We start from the raw sequence: 18,651 nt of genomic DNA on the forward strand, positions 1-18,651 counted from the left end.
GCATTGGTAATTTCACCGATAGCAGGGGTCCAGCTATCAGTGACTGCCAGACCCCTGCCGCTGATCGGGCGGATGCAGCTCCTGCACCTGCCCAAACACCGCGCAGTACATGTATGACGCTGGTCCTTAAGTCCGTCCTTAAGGGGTTAAAATCTTAAAAACTTCTCTTACCAATTTTTTTTTTATAAAATGTGATTGAAAAGTCACACACATTCCAAAACGGGATAAGTAAAAGCTACAGATCGTCCCACAAAAAATGAGCCCCCACACAGCTCAGTAGATATAACTATAAAAAAGTTATGGGGGTCAGAATATGGTGATGTAAAAAAAAAAATATATATATATATATACTATTTAAACATAAAAAAAAACTATACATATTTGGTATAGTTGTAATCATACTGACTCAGAGAATAAAGGGCACAGGTCAGTTTTTCCGCAAACTGAACGCTGTAGGAACAAAATCTGTAAAATGTTGGAGGAATTGTGTTGTTTTTTTTTATTCCACCACTTTTGGAATTTGTTTCCCGCTTCCCACTACATTGTATGCCATATTAAATAGTGGCATTAGAAAGTACAACTTGTCCCTCAAAAAATAAACCCTCATATGGATATGTGAACGGAAAAATAAAGTTTGGCTCAAGGAAGATAGGGAAGAAAAATGACAATGCAAAAAAGATAAAACCTCCGGTATCCTACGGGTTAAATAGTAACCTGCAGAAATGTGTATGCAACTCTGGAAGCTGAAACTGGAACAGTTCTATTTTAAAATAAAGTTAAATGCAATTTTTTTCCACTAAATATATTGCAAAATGGGTTTCAAAGATGAACAATTTAAACAGTTTTACACAAAAAAAAGATCTACCATAGAAGTTTAAAAATTACAAAGTTCTGTTATAATCTTACCCACTCTCAGAACAAAATCATTGTAAGACTGATAGTTGATCTCATCAATGACATCGAACATCTCAATAGTAAAATCTGCAAGTGTGCTTAGATGAGAATAAATAGATTTTTTTGCCTGGGAAGAGAAAGAAGACAATTGGAACAAAATTATATGACTAACAATAAAGAAGAATGTTTAGACATATGATATTTCACGGTATTTACCAAGCTCAGCACTATACATTGTTTAGCGGCTGTGCTTGGTATTGCGGCTCAGCCGTACTCACTTGAATGGGACTGAGCTGCGCATGGGCCCTAGGCCATGTGAGCGATGAATGTGAAGTCATTGGCCTAGGGTAAGCTGTGAGATGGCTGCAGTGTTCACAGGAGAGCCACAACCTTCTCAAACAGCTGATTGGTGGGGGTCCTGAGAGTTGGACCCCCACCAATCAGATAATGATAACCTATCCAGAGGATACAGTACATAATCAGTATAAAAAAAAAAGTCTGAAAACCCCTTAAATCAACCGTTTCGTGAATCATGAGCCTTAAATTTTTTGAACTATAATATGAAATACTAAAAATGGGTGCACGCGATTCTGTCAACAGTGGGAAAGAAAAAAATCCCATGCTGCTGTTTATCACCTGAATGTGATGAAAAATAATGCACAATTCTGTGGTTTGTAAATTAGTAAATGTACATAGTTGTACTGCTCCAACCTGTATACTTTTTACATGCTGGAACCACAGCCGCAGGTAACAGCTAATCAGTAGGGATGCTGGAGTTTCAAATGCCCACCAATCAGAATTTGATGACATATCCTATGAACGGGTTTACCAATATCATAGTCCCTGACAAAAGTTATAGCATTTCATGCAAAAGGACATAACTGTAGCTCCAGATTATTAAAGATTTCCTGTATCTGGAAGTACTGTTACGTCAAGTGAATGGTGTGGGCTCAGCTCCTAAGTCTGTGCCATCTGCAGCGAGTGACAGCTATGACATATAGCTGACACCTTGCTGCAACTGTAGGGATTAAAGCTAACTCTGATCCTAGCAGCTAAACCCCTTTGATGCTGCTCCCTCTGTCTAGATATTGGTACCCTGTGATGCGATTGTGTGGTGGCAATAGTTGCCATGGTGACCATCTGAAAAGACTCAGTAAAACTTATAAATTTATACATTTAAACATCTGCTCTTTTTATACTTAAGATCGCTCCGTGTACAGCTATCAATAAGTGACAGCTATATCTGTATACACACAGAATGCTATAACTGATGAAACTTCCCTAGTGTACAACTGAAGTCTGAAAATGCAGTTTTACTGAATCTTTTCGAAAAAAATTCTATATTTTATTCATAAGATCATTCCACATACAGCTATCAGTGACTGATAGCTACAGTATCTCACAAAAGTGAGTCCACCCCTCACATTTTTGTAAATATTTTATTATATCTTTTCATGGGACAACACTGAAGATATGACACCTTGATACAATGTAAAGTAGTCAGTGTACAGCTTGTAGAACAGTGTAAATTTGGTGTGCCCTCAAAATAACTTAACACACAGCCATTAATCTCTAAACAGTTGGCAACAAAAGTGAGTACACTCCTAGGGGAAAATGGGCAAATTGTGCCCAAAGTGTCAACATTTTGTGTGGCCATTATTTTCCAGCACTGCCTTGAGTCTCTTGGGGATGGGCGTTCACTAGAGCTTCACAGATTGCCACTGGGATGCTCTTCCCCTCCTCCATGATGACATCATGGAGCTGGTGGATGTTAGAGACCTTGTGCTCCTGCACCTTCCGTTTGAGGATGCCCCATAGATGCTCAATAGGGTTTAGGTCTGGAGACATGCTTGGCCAGTGCAGCACCTTTACCCTCAGTTTCCATAGCAAAACAGTGGTCGTCTTGGAGGTGTGTTTGGGGTCGTTATCATGTTGGAATACTGCCCTGCGGGCCAGTTTCCGAAGGAATAGGATCATGCTCTGCTTCAGTATGTCACAATTCATGTTGGCATTCATGGTGTCACGGATCAGAGTGGGGGTAACTCTAATCCGTGGGATGTCAATATGAAAGATAGCTGCTAGGCCAGGACAGGAATCAGGTCATCTTCTATTACATCCCTAATTCTGACCCTGTCTCCTAGCCATATGAGCCGACCCTGACAGTAGGAGGGCTCATACTCAGGAACCTAAGATCCCTACTAGCCCTTAGGGTGGCCCTGGACTAGGAGCAGAGTAAGATGACCTGTTCCTCCACATCACGGACGAACAGGAGTCTCAGTGGCCAGGTTGCAAGGAAAGGGGGACATGTACAGCATATGGCAATGGCAGGTAAGTAAACTAGTATTACACGTACCTGCCACAGACACACAGCCTGGAACCCATGCACGAGAGCTGCTGTCCATAAGAACACATACGGACACAGCCCACACCACACATCACACAGGAACCCAGGACCATAAGCTGCAATAAAGATAAAGACACCACTAGACATATAACAATACAAGGACAATAATGTCTAACATAACTTATGACTAGAGATGAGCGAACTTCTGTTTTAAGTTCGGAGTCTAAAGTTCGGCTTCCGGTTAGCGGAGGATCCCGATATGGATTCCGAATTCCGTTGTGTTCCGTGGTAGCGGAATCAATAATGGTCATTATTGATTCCGCTACCACGGACCACAACGGAATTCGGAATCCATATCGAGATCCTCCGCTAACCGGAAGCCGAACTTTAGACGCTGAACTTAAAACAGAAGTTCGCTCATCTCTACTTATGACCACAAGGGTGGCCCTCACTGGCAGATGGTATATAACCAGGAGGATGACTCCAGCTAACCATGGCTGAAGTACCCCACCGATACAGGCATCCAGCGGAAGCTAAATAGCCCAAGTAGCCACACCCACACACAGACACACCCAGTGTTCACACACTAAGAAGGGAGTTAACCCTTCCTACACCAGGCAAGGGAAGAAAGCCACTTAAAGGGGAAGTGTACAATCAACTATCACACTGCAGCTGTTACCGCAGGCAACGACATGCGTGGCAACCATGTCCTGGGAAACAGCCAGAAGGCCGAGACACTACCACCACATGTACACAACACCACACATTGCCACGGGCAGCCACAAGTGAAGGGAAGTGTCACAGTGCACACATACATAAACCTCGTGCACACCAGACATAAAAAGTGCATACATACACACACACATAGCCAGAGGCAACCGCACGCATCAACAGTGAGACGCCTAGCAACCAGCTCAGGCTGCTACACTGCCAACAAACACCTGTTGTCCGCGGCAACCGCACTTGAGGCGAACTACTAACATCCCCCAGCTGCAGTTGACAAAACACCCAGACCGCGGGCAACTGCATGCGGCTCCCAAGGAGTCACGACCATACACATGGGCGTGACACATGGTTCCCTTAATGAACCGTAGCTCCCAACAGCTGCCAGCACTCATGCAGCCCCAAACCATGACGCCACCACCGCCATGCTTCACTGTAGGCAAGACACATTTGTCTTTGTACTTCTCACCTGGTTGCTGCCACACACGCTTGACACCACCTTAAACAAATAAGTTTATCTTGGTCTCATCAGACCACAAAACATGGTTCTAATAATACATGTCCTTAGTTCCTTAGTCTGCTTGTCTTCGGCAAACTATTTGAGGGCTTTCTTGTGCTTTATCTTTAGAAGAGGCTTCCTGCTGGGACGGCAGCCATGCAGACCAATTTGATGCAGTGTGGGGAGTATGGTCTGAGCACTGTTAGGCTGACCCCCCATCCCTTTGACCTCTGCAGCAATGCTGGCAGCACTCATATGTCTATTTTGAAAATACAATCTCTGGGTAGGACACTGAGCACCTCCACTCAACTTCATTGGTTGACCATGGCGAGGACTGTTCTGAGTGGAACCTGTCTTGTTAAACTGCTGAATGGTCATAGCCAACATGCTGCAGTTCAGTTTCAGGGTGTTGGCAATCTTCTTATAGCCTAGGCAATCTTTATGCAGAGCAACAATTCTTTTTTCTAGATCCTCAGAGAGTTCTTTGCCATGAGGTGCCTTGTTGAACTTCCAGTGACCAGTATGAGAGCGATAACACCAAATTTAACACACCTCAGACCTCCTACAACACTAATACAGTCAGGTCAATAAATATTGGGACATCGACACAATTCTAACATTTTTGGCTCTAAACACTACCACAATGGATTTGAAATTAAACGAACAAGATGTGCTTTAACTGCAGACTGTCAGCTTTAATTTGAGGGTATTTACATCCAAATCAGGTGAACGGTGTAGGAATTACAACAGTTTGCATATGTGCCTCCCACTTGTTAAGGGACCAAAAGTAATGGGACAATTGGCTTCTCAGCTGTTCCATGGCCAGGTGTGTGTTATTCCCTCATTATTCCAATTACAATGAGCAGATAAAAGGTCCAGAGTTCATTTCAAGTGTGCTATTTGCATTTGGAATCTGTTGCTGTCAACTCTCAAGATGAGATCCAAAGAGCTGTCAATATCAGTAAAACAAGCTATCATTAGGCTGAAAAAACAAAACAAACCCATTAGAGAGATAGTGTGGCCAAAAAAATTGTTTGGAACATTCTTAAAAAGAAGGAACACACCCGTTAGCTCAGCAAAACCAAAAGACCCAGAAGACCACGGAAAACAACTGTGGTGGATGACCAAAGAATTCTTTCCCTGGTGAAGAAAACACCCTTCACAACAGTTGGCCAGATCAAGAACGCTCTCCTGGAAGTAGGTGTATGTGTGTCAAAGTCAACAATCAAGAGTAGACTTCACCAGAGTGAATACAGAGGGTTCGCCACAAGATGTAAACCATTGGTGAGCTTCAAAAACAGGAAGGACAGATTAGAGTTTGCCAAACGACATCTAAAATAGCCTTCACAGTTCTGGAACAACATCCTATGGACAGATGAGACCAAGATCAACTTGTACCAGAGTGATGTGAAGAGAAGAGTATGGAGAAGGAAAGGAACTGCTCATGATCCTAAGCATACCACCTCATCAGTGAAGCATGGTGGTGGTAGTATCAAGGCGTGGGCATGTATGGCTGCCAATGGAACTGGTTCTCTTGTATTTATTGATGATGTGACTGCTGACAAAAGCAGCAGGATGAATTCTGAGGTTTTTCAGGCAATATTATCTGCTCATATTCAGCCAAATGCTTCACAACTCATTGGACTGCGCTTTACAGTGCAGATGGACAATGACCCAAAGCATACTGCAAAAGCAACCAAAGAGTTTTTTAAGGGAAAGAATTGGAATGTTATGCAATGGCCAAGTCAATCACCTGACCTGAATCCGATTGAGAATATATTTCACTTGCTGAAGACAAAACTGAAGGGAAAATGCACCAAGAACAAGCAGGAACTGAAGACAGTTGCAGTAGAGGCCTGGCAGAGCATCACCAGGGATGGAACCCAGCGTCTGGTGATGTCTATGCGTTCCAGACTTCAGGCTGTAATTGACTGCAACGGATTTGCAACAAAGTATTAAAAAGTGAAAGTTTGATTTATGATTATTATTCTGTCCCATTACTTTTGGTCCCTTAACAAGTATGAGGCACATATGCAAACTGTTGTAATTCCTACACCGTTCACCTGATTTGGATGTAAATACCCTCAAATTAAAGCTGACAGTCTGCAGTTAAAGCACATCTTGTTTGTTTCATTTCAAATCCATTGTGGTGGTGTATAGAGCCAAAAATCTTAGAATTGTGTCGATGTCCCAATATTTATAGACCTGACTGTAAGTCACATAACACCGGGGAGGGAAAATATCTAATTGGGCCCAATTTGACTATTTTCACTTAATGGTGTACTCACTTTTGTTCCAGTGGTTTAGACAGTAATGGCTGTGTGTTGAGTTATTTTGAGGGCACACTAAAAACACTGTTATACAAGCTGTACCCTGACTACGTTACATTGTATCAAAGTGTCATGTCTTCAGTGTTGTCCCATGAAAACATAGAATAAAATATTTACAAAAATGAGAAGGTTGTACTGTCTGAAAATTTAAATTTTTCAAACAAAATTATATATTTTATACTTAAGATCAATCCATGTGCAGCAATCAGTGATATCAGTGACTGCTTTCAGACTGCAGAATTTTTCAAACATGCTGCTTTCAGACTGCTCAGCTTCTCCTGCTCTATAACATACTGCTTTCAGACTGCAGAATTTTTCAAACATGCTGCTTTCAGAATGCATAATTTTTCAAACTAAATTATATATTTTATACTTAAGATGGTTCCGTGTACAGCTATCAGCGATATCAGTGACTTATAGCTATATATATAGGGTTAGGGTTAGAGGAGACTAAGTACCTGGGGTACGTCATTGGATGTGGAGTTATCAAACCCCAAGTGAAAAAAATAGAGGCGATTCGGAATTGGCCCCGACCTATCACCACTAGGCAAGTAAAAATGTTCCTGGGAATGGTGGGCTATTATATGAAGTTCGTTCCCCATTTTGCCACTTTGGCGGCTCCATTGACAGGGCTCTTGAAGGGACGGAAGTCCGTGATGGTCCGCTTGAATCAACAGGCGGAAGAGGCTTTTCCTTGTTGAAGTTGGTCCAGTGCGGGTCTCCGGTTTTGGCGACGCCTGACTTCAAGAGCGAGTTTGTGGTACAGACCGATGCCTTTGAAGTAGGCTTCGGAGCTGTACTCTCTCAGGAAATTAATGGGGAGGTACATCCCGTTGTTTTCCTCAGCCGTAAACTCACCCCAGTCGAGACTAGGTACAGTATAGAGGAGAGAGCACTCGAGTCTCTCCGCTATTATCTGTTGGGGAAAAAGTTCTGTCTGGTGACCGACCACTCCCCTCTCAAGCGGATGAGCCAGGCCAAAGAGAGGAATGCTCGGGTCACCAGATGGTTCTTGTCATTATAGAACTTCGAAATCTCAGTGGAACACAGGGCAGGCCGCTTACAGGGAAACACGGATGCCCTCTCCCGGGTATACTGTCTGGCAAGTGTTCACCCCCTCAGGGTTTAAAAAAGGGGGGAGGTATGTAGGAAGGTGCAAGGGTCCGTCGTTGACGGAAGGTATGTGTCACAGAGGTTCCTGGTCTCGGTGAACTAAGAGCCGGTATTTTCAGGTGTTAGTGGCAGCTAATGCTGATTGACACTTGGCTATTTTAGTATGGCTATATAGCTGATCCTGGACGACTCTTACTTGGAGTAGCCAAAGTGATGGGTTGGTGACTACTCCCCACGTACCAGGCCGGGTCTTGACTGGCCTATAAAAACCCAGCCAGCAGTGTCAGCTGTGAGTGGAATACTCCTCTCTAGACAGTGGAGCTCTGTCAGTCTCTGTGTTGGGACCTGGGAGTTTGGGCCTGGATTAAGGCCCGCTACCTTGTTGGTGTGAAAGCAGGTGGATTCTTCTTTGTCCAAGGACTTCTTTTTTACTGCATGGTGTGAACAAACACCAAAATCACAGGATGACTGTTTTCCTTGAAATGGACTGTTTGTTTTGTCATTTACTTAATGTGTAAATAAACAATGAACTGTTTAATTCAAATACTTTGTTGTTGCCTCTATACTGCGTCCGCTAACCTGCCTACCAGAGCGAATCCCCACTATATATATATATATATATACAGTACAGACCAAAAGTTTGGACACACCTTCTCATTCAAAGAGTTTTCTTTATTTTCATGACTATGAAAATTGTATATTCACACTGAAGGCATCAAAACTATGAATTAACACATGTGGAATTATATACGTAACAAACAAGTGTGAAACAGCAGAAAATATGTCATATTCTAGGTTCTTCAAAGTAGCCACCTTTTGCTTTGATTACTGCTTTGCACACTCTTGGCATTTTCTTGATGAGCTTCAAGAGGTAGTCCCCTGAAATGGTTTTCACTTCACAGGTGTGCCCTGTCAGGTTTAATAAGTGGGATTTCTTGCCTTATAAATGGGGTTGGGACCATCAGTGGCGTTGAGGAGAAGTCAGGTGGATACACAGCTGATAGTATTACTGAATAGACTGTTAGAATTTGTATTATGGCAAGAAAAAAGCAGCTAAGTAAAGAAAAACGAGTGGCCATCATTACTTTAAGAAATAAAGGTCAGTCAGTCAACCGAAAAATTGGGAAAACTTTGAAAGTAAGGGCTATTTGACCATGAAGGAGAGTGATGGGGTGCTGCGCCAGATGACCTGGCCTCCACAGTCACCGGACCTGAACCCAATCGAGATGGTTTGGGGTGAGCTGGACCGCAGAGTGAAGGCAAAAGGGCCAACAAGTGCTAAGCATCTCTGGGAACTCATTCAAGACTGTTGGAAGACCATTTCAGGGGACTACCTCTTGAAGCTCATCAAGAGAATGCCAAGAGTGTGCAAAGCAGTAATCAAAGCAAAAGGTGGCTACTTTGAAGAACCTAGAATATGACATATTTTCAGTTGTTTCACACTTGTTTGTTATGTATATAATTCCACGTGTTAATTCATAGTTTTGATGCCTTCATAGTCATGAAAATAAAGAAAACTCTTTGAATGACTGTTTGTTTTGGATGGACAAATGTCTTTTTTCGGCCTTATGTACTATGTTACTATGTTACTATGAGAAGGTGTGTCCAAACTTTTGGTCTGTACTGTATATATAGTAAGAAGGTACAAGGAATTATCGTGAATGATAGGTACGTGTCACCGAGGTTCCTGGCCTCGGAGGAGTAAGAGACGTTTTTTATGTGTCAGCAGGAGTTGCTGTTTGACACCATAATACTTAGTATGGCTGTATAGCTGATCCGGGACGGCTCTTACTAGGAGTAGTCAAAGTGCTGGGTGGGTGACTGCTCCCCATGTTCCAGGCTTGGTTTTGCCAGGCCTAAAAACCAGCCAGCACTGCCAGGTGAGGAGGATTACCTCAGTCTGACAGTGGAGCTCAGGTGGTGTGTGTGCTAGGATCTGAGGCTTGTGCCGTGCTGGAGGGCTAAGACCCGTCTGTAAGGGAAACAGGCACCCAAAAGCCTGCTATGGACTGCTGGAGGCAGAACTGTCAACAAGGTGATTTTTGCTATGTGGACTTTCCATTGTGTGTGAACTAACACCAATACTGCAAGTGACGTTTTGTTTTAGCTTTATGTGTGAATAAACACAGAAGTTTGATTTAAGAACTGGTAATTTGCATCTGTACTGCGCCCGCATACCCTGTCTACCAGAGCGAATCCCCAAAAATGGTGGAGGATGCGGACAAGAGCCGTGAGGCTGGCGTGAATGGCGATATTTTTGGGTTCTGAATTTTTCCAGACACGGTTGTATATCGTACATTAAACCAGCTGTATTACAACCAGTGCCCCATGACAAAATGGAGGCTGTTGTGAAGGCCCTCTTGGAGGCTAATCTGCAGCAGCGAGAGACAAACCTGCATCAACGCATTGGTACTGCACAACACAGAGAGCGAACCCTATCCCGAGCTTGGGGAAATGTATTAATAGTAGATGGTGAACCACAACGACCAGGGGCAGAGTCAGTGTTTCCCCATTTTGTGGTTTATCAGGATATGTTGTATCAGGTAAACCAACTGTGGAGTGAACATATTGAACAGTTAGTGGTGCCCCAGGTTTATCGCAAACTTGTGTTAGAGTTAGCCCACCAACATGTTCTCGAGGGGCATCTTGGAATGCAGAAAACACAGGACCAGATACTACAATGGTTTTACTGGCCCAGTGTGTTTAGAGAGGTGGACAAATTCTTTAATTCTTGCCCGACATGCCAAGCAACTAGCCACCAGCACCTTTTCCGCAGTCCATTGGTACCTCTCACTATCATCGAGGTACCGTTTGAGCGAGTCGCGATGGAACTCGTAAGCCCAGTACCGAAGTCCGCTAGATTACCCGTAGCGATGCCACTGCGACATACATAGGCTAAACTGATAGCTAAGGAGCTAATGGAAATGTTCTCCCGAGTGGGGCTACCTAAAGAGGTTCTGACTGACCAGGGGACCCCTTTTATGTCTAAGGTCATGAGGGAGCTCTGTAAGTTGCTGCATAACAAACAGTTACGGATGTCCATTTACCATCCGCAAACGGACGGTCTGGTTGAAGGGTTTAATAAAACATTAAAAACCATGTTAAAAAGGGTGGTGTCTAAAGATGGGAAGGACTGGGACCTTCGCCTGCCCTATCTCATGTTCGCTGTACGAGAGGTGCCCCAGGACTCTATTGGGATCTCGCCCTTCGAATTGCTTTATGGCAGACATTCTCTCGGTTTGTTGGACGTAGCCAAAGAGGCGTGGGAACAGCAACCCACTCCGCATAGAAGTGTCCTTGAGTATGTTACCAAGATGCAACAGAGGATAGAGACCGTTTTGTCTCTTGTCAGGGAGCATATGGAGGCCGCTCAACGAGCCCAGAGTCGGATCTATAATTGGCAGGCTCGGGTCCGGATCTTTAATCCGGGTGATCAGGTTTTGGTTCTGGGGCCGACCGTGGACAGTAAGTTCCTGGCCAAGTGGCAGGGGCCCTACAAGGTACCTGAAAAAATTGAAGAGGTAAATTACAAGGTACACCAGCCAGGGAGGCAAAAGCCGAAGCAGGTGTACCATGTGAATCTACTCAAACCGTGGAAAGATAGGGAAACCTGTACTAAAGGGGAAGCGGTTTCGGCCCCTCTGTCTGAAGCAAGGGAAGCAGCTGCCACAGTAAGAGTTGCTGACAGCCTCTCCTCTAAGCAGGCTCAGGAGGCCAGGGAGTTTATTAGCCGGAACATGGATGTGTTTTCGGATCTCCTTGGACGTACTTCCACAATTCGGTATGCCTCAGGTGAAAGTCTGGCTAAAACCATACCGGGTACCCGAGGCTCAGTGACAAGCCATCTCAGAGGAAGTGCAGATGATGTTGAGGCTAGACGTCACTGAGGAGTCTAAAAGTGAGTGGGCTAGTCCTATAGTGCTAATACCCAAGTTCGACGGGACACTCCGGTTCTGTAATGATTTTCGCAAACTGAACGAGATTTCCAAATTCGATGCGTATCCCATGCCCCGGGTGGATGAGCTTATCGAGAGGTTAGGACAAGCCTGGTATTTTTCTGTTTTGGACCTCACGAAAGGGTACTGGGAGGTGCCCTTAACGGAGGCTGCCAAAGAGAAAACTGCCTTCATTACACCTGAAGGGCTGTATCAGTACAAGGTGCTGCTACCCTTTGGTCTGCATGGTGCCCCTGCCGCTGGACATTGTGCTGTGTACATATCGTCGGGACGCTTCGGATTACCTGGACGATTTTGTCATCCACAGTACCGATTGGGAAAGTCACCTACCCAAATTGCAGGCTGTAGTAGACTCCCTTCGGAAGGCGGGACTAACCGCTAACCCAAAAACATGTGCGATAGGGTTAGAGGAGACAAAATACCTGGGGTATGTCATTGGGCGCTGAGTGATCAAACCCCAAGTAAACAAAATAGAGGCGATAAGAAATTGGCCCCGACCTGTCACCACTAAACAAGTAAAGTCATTCCTAGAAAATGATAGTCTATTACATAAGATTTATTGCCTACTTTGCTACTGTAGCCGCGCCATTGACAGGGTTATTGAAGGGATGCAAGTCAGTGATGGTTCACTGGAATGACCGGGCGGAAGAGGCTTTCTCCACTTTGAAGTCGGCCCTGTGTGGGTCCCCGGTTTTGGTGACACCGGACATCAAGCGGGAATTCTTAGTGCAGACAGATGCCTCTGAAGTAGGCCTCGTGCTGTACTGACTCAAATAGTCAATGGGGAGGAGCATTCCGTTGTCTTCCTAAGCCGCAAGCTCATCCCAGCCGAGACTAGGTACAGTATAGTGGAGAGAGAGTGCCTGGGTATATAGTGGGCACTCGAGTCTCTCCGCTATCATTTGTTGGGGAGAACATTGCGCCTGGTGACTGACCACTCCCCTCTCAAGTGGATGACCCAGGCCAAAGAGAGAAATGCCCGAGTCACCAGGTGGTTCCTGTCCTTACAAAACTTTAAGTTCTCTGTAGAACTAAGGGCAGGCCGATTGCAGGGAAACGCGTATGCCCTGTCCTGAGTATACTGTATGGCATGTGTTCACCCCTTCAGGGTTGAACAAAGTGGGGAGGTATGTAAGAAGGTACAAGCAATTATCGTGGATGATAGGTATGTGTCACTGAGTTTCCTGGCCTCGGTGGAGTAAGAGACGGTTTTTATATGTCAGCAGCAGTTGCAGTTCGACACCTTAATACTTAGTATGGCTGTATAGCTGATCCGGGACGGCTTTTACTAGGAGTAGTCAATGTGCTGGGTGGGTTGACTACTCCAGATGTTCCAGGCTGAGTTTTGCCAGGCCTAAAAACCAACCAGCACTGCCAGGTGAGGAGAATTACCTCAGTTCGACAGTGGAGCTCAGGAGGTGTGTGCGCTGGGATCTGAGGCTTGTGCCGTGCTGGAGGGCTAATACCCATCTTGCCAAACGAGGGCATAAATGTGCTTCCCCCGCTGCCCTATAAAATGCTCTCTGAGGCTACTTTTGGGTAGAGTACCTTTTGGTCAAAGGTTGTGACTGCTAGACATGCAATTATGACACACTTGAAGACATTTTGTCCTATTAACATTCTTTGAGAATGGGCTAAGAGAAGTAAGATGGTGGTTTCGACAAATGGCCCGTCATCTAGGCCGCTCTGAACTAATGTAGCTGTTATGGCTCATGCACACGGCCTGCATACAGGGAGTCTGCAATACACAAGCATCGGCCATGTGCACCCCGCACCATGGATTGCGGACCCATGGGTCCGCAATCACGGAGATGCGGAACGGAGGCACGGATCGGAACCCCATGGAAGCACTACGGAGTGCTTCCGTGGTGTTTCTGGCCGTGCGCCCGCACCACAAAAAAGTAGTGCATGCACTACTTTTTTGCGGTGCTGACCATCGGATGCAGATCGGGGACCCCATTTAAGTGAATGGCCTCAAGGTCGTGCCCATGCATTGCAATTTGCGGTCCGCAGCATGGGTCTGGCTGGCGCACGGCCGTGGGCATGAGTCCTTAGGAGGTGTTACGAGCATTGGTTACGTGAAGGTGTGGAGACATAGGAAACAAGCTCCAGATAGCCCAGATAGATAATCAACAGAGAGGATTGTTTAATCCGCTGACAAGCACGAGCAGCTCCAAGAGTTTCATTGTCCACCATCCAGACACATGTGGCAACCTTCATTCCACTCCCCTGTCTCTGCCCGGTCCATTTATAGGTGCCTAGAAGAATAACATTTATCACAGTGCCAATTAAGTGTCCTGCCATTGACAGCCAGCCACTGTCGCCTTTGTTTGCAGTGGCGTGTGAATGAGAAACCTGGACTGCTACAGACTGAAATTGTATGGTCTTTAGTGACAAATATGGGTTCTGTTTTGGGATCCCTCGACAGTAGGGTTAAAATATGGAGGCCTCGTGGTGAGCGATTTAATACTATCTTTGCTGTGGAGCGACACACTGCCACAACTGCTGGTGCAATGATCTGGGGAACCAAAGCATGCAACAGTTGGTCTCCCCCGTGTAGTGATCCAAGGATCACTAACAGCTCAGCAATATGTGCAAGACATCCTGCAGCCATATGCATTGCCGCTCGCAGAATACCAAGCATAACCTGCATGCCTCCCTGCCCAACCACATGTCATCTTGTATCCGGGCTAGAAGCGGCCAACAGGATACTAGAGCCTCCTGCCTTTTGTACAATTTTCCCCAATAAAGTTATCCTCTGATATTGTAATCACTTACATCGTTATTACATTCACACATATAAAGTTTTATTCATTTTCATTTAGATTCCAACAACTTTTGTTAATGAGTGTATTATATGATCCTGGTAGAGGAGTGGTGGGAAATAATCCAGGGGTACTAGAGAGGATGCGAGAAGGGAGTGGTGTGAGATCATGCCACAAGGAAGGAAGATGACTCCTCAGTAAGGAGAGGATGCTTTCCCCCCCCCCCCTAACAAGGTAGTATAGTAGGGACACAAAATGTAAAAATCCTGCAGATGCTACCCTATGGTTTAAAGGGGGTTGCTGGGAATGGAATATAAATAATGTCTTCCACCTGTCCTATGATATGACTAGGGTGGGTTGCTTCCACTTCTACAGCTTGGGGGGTGAGTAAGATGTGGGGGCTCACTACACAGAGCTCCGATGCTGGTGCAATGTTCACTTGTCACTGCTAAGATGCTCTGTCAGGCTGCTCCGACTGACGGCATATGTCATGTACAATCACTGCATTATTATGTATTGTGTGATGCTCTGGAATGGCAGAGCAGCCTGACAGGAACAGGGCTGAGGGATGCGATTTTGCACTCTGTTCCTGTCAGGATGCTCAACAATAACACAGGATCATATAATTACAATCTATTGTAGAGCAGAGTTTCTGCTTTACAATAGGTAGTAATGGAACAAATGAATATGAGATATGCTGTCAGAGAAGTGTGAGGTGAATACACAGTGCAGCAAGGCAATGCTCCTCTTAGAAGCTGTAGAAGTGGAGGCAACCCATCCGTGTTACAGTCTAGAAAGGCAGGCTGAAGGACATTAATCTTCCATTCTTGGAGAACTACTCTGGCCGTAGCTGCCTTGTAGTATAAGAGCACATCATTGACTTTATTCCCACCTTCCCTGCATCCTGCAAAGAGTGAGAGTGCATATTCCACTTTTGCTGGAGTCCAGGATTCAGGGGCCCCCAGCCAAGTTCAGGCAGTAGCCTGCAGAAAAACAACATTTTCTTCTATGGTTTTACCATGCAGTGAACTAGGTAAATAAATAAAGTTTCACATTCTTGCTGTCTTTAAAAAATTCTGTGGCCATATTCTTGATGTTGGAAAAGTACAACTCCCAGCATGTCCTGACATCTACAGACTTCCAACACATGCTGCAAGTTTTCAAGACAGAGAGTGATAACTCATGAAATAGTTATTTTTACATTAACTGTATGTCTACCTTATGTTGACATCATTTTGTAAATTACATTTTATTTTTTTAGGACTAAATGGATTACAACTAAATATGGAAGAGTTTGAAAAATAAGTTACAATAAAAAAGAAACTGAATATATAATAAAGTTATATGTAACAATTAGACTAATTCTGCAGATTCGTCCACCCTTTTCCAGGTTGAGGGTAAGTCTCTAGCTGATGACCTCTATATTACGAGAAAATTAAGAAACATGTTATAAAATTATCCCTATAAGGAGAGAATGATGTTTTACCTTAGTTCCGGTTGTTGGAACCAGTCCAACAGCTGCCATATATGTACTTCCAATTGTCTTGATTTTTTCAATGTCTCTGTAGCACTCCTTTTCCATGAGCTGTATTAAAGCAAATCTAATAAACATTACAAAACCAAGACTAACAGACATCATTCATGCATTGTGAAAATCCTCCAGATAGCCTCTTTAATAAGACCATATTTAGTGTGATGGTATTTATTCCCACCATAATCTATGTATCCTCACTATCTTCTTTGTGAAGACCACACCTCTAGAAGATCATTTCAATGTCATTTTAGTTTTTTTAAAGTTTTTTTTATGTAACTATTCACTGCACTGTAACTATAACAAACCATTCCAGTTTGAGAGGTTATTCTTGAGAAACCAATCTGATCAGCTTCTATGAGGAGATAAATACTAAAGTTTAACCCCTTAACCACCTAACTGTTTTGCACGAGTCCAGCTTGGGCTTTGGGAAAAGTACTTAACTTTTCTGCCGGAGCTGAGCTCGGGCAGAAAGTGGAGGGTGGAGAGCTGCTTTTAGCTGCTGATATCTCCTGGATGGTGGTAGCTAGAAGCATGGAACTGTCTTGTTTGAAAGCATTCCAGGCGTTCATATAAGACCAAAATGACAGCTAAAGTCCAAGCTAAATGGGAGATATCACTGTTAGAAATCGAGTCAGGAATTATTGTGGGTAAAACCTGCTTTTACTTTCACTTTAAGCTGCATTCACTGCATCCCGATTTCTAACAGTGATATCTTCCCATGTACTCAAGATAATGCTGTCATTCTGACATTGTTGCTTTAAATGTCAGCTTTCAAATAATACAAAGCCCATATCTCTAGCTGGTGCAAAACCAGAGATATGAGCAGGTAAAGCAGCCCCCCCCCCCTCCCCCACACACACACACTCCCTGTCAGTCTGGAGGAGAATGAGGGAGCAGCTGCAGAGCTGACAGACTGTAGGAGGAAAGGAAAATAGTAAGTATATACAGAAATGTGTGATCATCATCAGCGTACTGACCCGTATAATAAAATTATCCTATTTTTACCACACAGTGAACACTGTAAAAAAGTTCCCTAAAATAATGTAAAAATTGCATTTTTTTTTCTTTCCCCCTAAAAATAAAATACAAGTTATTGAATACACTATTTGTACCCCAAAATAGTTACTAAAAAACCTACAACTAATCTCGCAAAATAAAAAATAAAAATTTGAAGAAAAAATTAAAACGTTATGACTGCTATGAACACAAAGGGGGAAATATTTTTGGTCCTTAAGGTTAAAATTAATTATGGGGTTAAAAATGCAATAGTTTCCACTGAGTTGTGCACTAACAAGATTTACTGCAGAAACGCATTAAAAATCTACAATAAAAAAGTGACATTTTTGGGAAAGTTTTGAAAATTTTAATGTGACTGTTAGGAAATTTTTCATTTTCGTTTTTTCCAGCCTTCTCAAAACAAAAACTTTTTTTATTTTTCCATTTACTTAGCCATATAAGGGCTTATTTTTGTACTTTATATTGGCACCATTTACAGTTACATATAATGTAGTGGGAAGCGGGAAAAAATTCCAAATGGGGTGGAATTATAAAAACAAACACACAATTCCTCCACAATTTTATGGGTTCTGTTTTTACAGCATTTCGTATGCGGTAAAGCTGACCTGTTATTTCCATTCTCTGGTCAGTACGTTCACAACAATACATGTATAGTTTTAATACAAAAAAAAAATTACAACTCTGGAAAATAATTTCGCTAGGATATGTCCCCATTGTCTGATAGGTGCGGGTTCCACCGCTGGGACCCACACCTATATCGAGAACAGAGCGGGGAGCGCTGTGGCTGGAGGACCCCAGATTTCCCAGGGTCCGTCCACCACCAAGCGCTAATCCCCGCCTCTCCCATAGAAGTGTATGGGAGCGTGCCGTGCATGCGCGGCCCATGCGCCCATTCATTTCTATGGGGCAGACGGCAATAGCCGAGCCAGCGCTCGGCTATTTTCGGCGGCCCCATAGAAATGAATGGAGGGCATCTGCGCATGCGCAGACCTGCACCTATAAGAAAATGAGGGCATATCCTAGCGATATGCCCCCATTGTCTGACATGAGAGAACCCCTTTAAGGGGCGATCTGTACTTTTTATTGATGGGGTGTGCATGACTTTTTGATCACTTTTTATTGAATTTTTTGTGGGAGCTAAAGCGATTTAAAAATAAATATTTTTATATTTTAATAGAATGGGCGTTTTTGCAAGGGGTAACACCCATGATGTTTATTTTTTTTAATAGTTTATGTACTTTTATTTTAATTTTGGGGAAAAGGGGAGGTTATTTGAATTTTTATATTTTTTACCTTTTTTTTTTCCACACTAGGGAACTATAGCAAGCAATCATTAGATTGCTTGTCTCATAGACACCAATGCAATAGCATTGGAGTTTATGAGAATTACACTAAGGGGCACATTTATTAAGACCGGTGTCTAAAACAAAAAAATAAGCCCCTGCGCTGGATCTGCTGAAGTTATGTAGAGGTGCC

The 18,651-nt window shown here is 43.8% G+C and overlaps 1 protein-coding gene across 3 annotated transcripts in view; it reads right to left on the reverse strand.

The window, feature by feature from the left end:
• ADCY1 (adenylate cyclase 1) overlaps window positions 1-18,651 on the reverse strand; it is a 573,552-nt gene that overhangs the window by 15,589 nt on the left and 539,312 nt on the right. For all 3 annotated transcript variants that reach the window (XM_040433282.1, XM_040433283.1, XM_040433284.1), the window contains 2 exons: window positions 16,111-16,209; window positions 907-1,021 (listed from right to left, as the gene is read on the reverse strand). In XM_040433282.1, coding sequence (XP_040289216.1) covers window positions 907-1,021; window positions 16,111-16,209 — 214 coding nt within the window. The remainder of the gene's footprint in view (window positions 1-906; window positions 1,022-16,110; window positions 16,210-18,651) is intronic.

The sequence above is a fragment of the Bufo bufo genome, chromosome 5 (genome assembly GCF_905171765.1).
Source record: "Bufo bufo chromosome 5, aBufBuf1.1, whole genome shotgun sequence".
Taxonomy (NCBI): Eukaryota; Metazoa; Chordata; class Amphibia; order Anura; family Bufonidae; genus Bufo; species Bufo bufo.